This window comes from Merops nubicus, unplaced genomic scaffold (assembly GCF_000691845.1).
Source record: "Merops nubicus isolate BGI_N331 unplaced genomic scaffold, ASM69184v1 scaffold25127, whole genome shotgun sequence".
Lineage (NCBI taxonomy): Eukaryota > Metazoa > Chordata > Aves > Coraciiformes > Meropidae > Merops > Merops nubicus.
The window spans coordinates 6276-8319 of record NW_008623443.1 but is presented as its reverse complement, the minus strand read 5'-3'; the positions used below and the strand labels follow the sequence as shown (position 1 = coordinate 8319).

At 45.1% G+C, this 2044-nt stretch overlaps 1 protein-coding gene across 1 annotated transcript in view; it reads right to left on the bottom strand.

Annotated features, from left to right (window-relative positions):
• The window catches only part of TLR4 (toll-like receptor 4), a 4702-nt gene extending 3733 nt beyond the window's left edge, over positions 1 to 969 (bottom strand). The window contains exons 1-2 of the mRNA XM_008945045.1: positions 865 to 969; positions 1 to 58 (exon numbers count right to left, since the gene is read on the bottom strand). The exon at positions 1 to 58 is cut by the window's left edge and continues 118 nt beyond it. Of these exons, the coding sequence (XP_008943293.1) occupies positions 1 to 58; positions 865 to 969 (163 nt within the window). The remainder of the gene's footprint in view (positions 59 to 864) is intronic.
• Between the last annotated feature and the right edge of the window lie 1075 nt (positions 970 to 2044).

Below are 2044 nucleotides of genomic sequence, written 5' to 3'. Positions count from 1 at the left end.
CAGCAGGAACTCCAGAGACATCCAGTCCTGTGCAGCTGAATGTTTTATTAGGGATGACCTGTAACAGTGACAGATCCAATCATGGGCAACATCTGCTCTTCATGAAGTGCCAGAAAATTACAGTGTCAGGAAAGCAGGAGCAGAAGGACTAACTTCGTAGTTAATTTCTAAATAATCTGCCCTCAGTTTTAGGAAATAATCTTACGTATCCTAAGCTTCTTTCCCACTTCTAAAGTCACCAGTCCTACTCCCCAGCAAGAGCTACACTTCTCACTGACTGAAGCAGGTGCAAAACTACAGGACAGTGTTCCCTGGGGCTATGGATGAACCTGCAGCAACCTTTGAGAGCCAGCAGAGCAACCATGCAAGGACACATTGTGTGTCCAGGATCAGCTCTTAGCTTTGCTGTGCTGCAGAAAAGCAATCAGTGCTCATCAAAGGTATTCTACAAGTAATCGTTGGCAGGAAAAGTTTGAAAAAGGCAGTTGGTCAGTGCTGGGTACTTGGGGTACTGCTGAATTCACTCTACAGTACAAATCAGGCAAGAATACTGAAGGAGTTATAGACAAGGCTTGGATCTCTCCCAAAGGAAACATAATCTATTAAATTAACTGTACTGCAGTAACCTCAGAAAGCCAACAAGAAGAAATGGTTCATGCTGCTAGTTCTGGTTCTCAGATGTTTTTGAGACCAGCCTTTATCCCAAATGCTTCAATTGCCTTGGTAACAGACTTGGAAAAAAAAAAGATGGACTTTCATAAGACAACTAGCACGCATCAGACGTGCTGCACAAATCTCCCAAGCCAAGGGAGAAGTTGCACTAGAGAAACAGAAGGATTTTGTGCTCATTTAGAGATCACGTACCTCCAAACAGGGATTGAGAAGGCAGCCTGCCAGTTGTGATGGGACAAGCAGCAGCTGCAGCAGCACCACCGGTGTCCACGGGGGCAGAACTCCTCTCCTGGGCATCTTCAGGAGGCCAGGCATGCAGGAGAAAGCAGCATGGGGATCACTCAAGGACCTGGAGAGTGAAACCTCCTGAAATGCCAAGCGTTGTGTTTCACCACTCCTGCTTCTTGCTCCACGTCACTGACAGTTGCAGAAGACAAGGGGGGAAGTGAGACTGGTAGCTGCCTGGTTTCTAGATGTGCTCTGAAGTGAAGTACTCTTCTTGCAATCACTTTTAAGAAAAAAAAAAAAAAAAAAGGGGGATTTTTTTAAGTGTTAAAACAAAAAAAAAAAAGGAGTTAATGGAAGGTTTAGCTTGGTTTAGAAACTAAAGAGGAAGGAAACGTTTGTGAAATTCTGAGTCCAGTTTCTGGAAGGACATGCTCCACGTCCTGCAATTCAAATGCACTGGATGGAGTGAATGACTCTGCCTTTGTACTCCTGCCACACTCCCAGCTCCACCACACTGGCAAGTACTGGAGAAGTTTTCAGCTGTGGGAGATGTTTTCCTGAGCCAGGTACACCAGGTTTATCTATGGCTGAACTCTTAGGAACCAGGTTTCATCCTAGGTTTTATTTTTTTATTTTTTTTTTCTTTTTAAACCTTTACACATCCATGTTTTGTCTATCTGGTTGGACCATGGTATTGGAATTATCTCAGGAACAAGCTGCTCATGGCCAGGCACAAGGAGTAAATCCTGAAGATTCATAGAGAAGTCAGAGCCCATGACTTTACCCCCCTCCTCACCCTTTCCTGGGGTGTGTGGGTTGGTGGGGGCAGTAAGCTGGGAGAGGCACAAACCCCCCGGCTGGTTTTAGAGCTGCTGTCTGCCCTGGTCGTGCCTGAATCTGGATTTGGTGCCTTACTACAAAAGTGAGTTCACAAAACTGTCCTTAATTTACAGTGAAGACACAGCTATTGTTTCTGGAAGAGGCTTTGTAAAACCTCAGAGTTGGCAATATTAATTTAAATTGGCTGTGAGCCTTCTAATAAAGCTCCACGCCTTCATTCGCTCTGATAACGGGTAGTGCATTCATGTATCGACTCCTGTCCCTCTGTAGATAACCATGAAGTGTTACCAGGGATCCAGCCAGA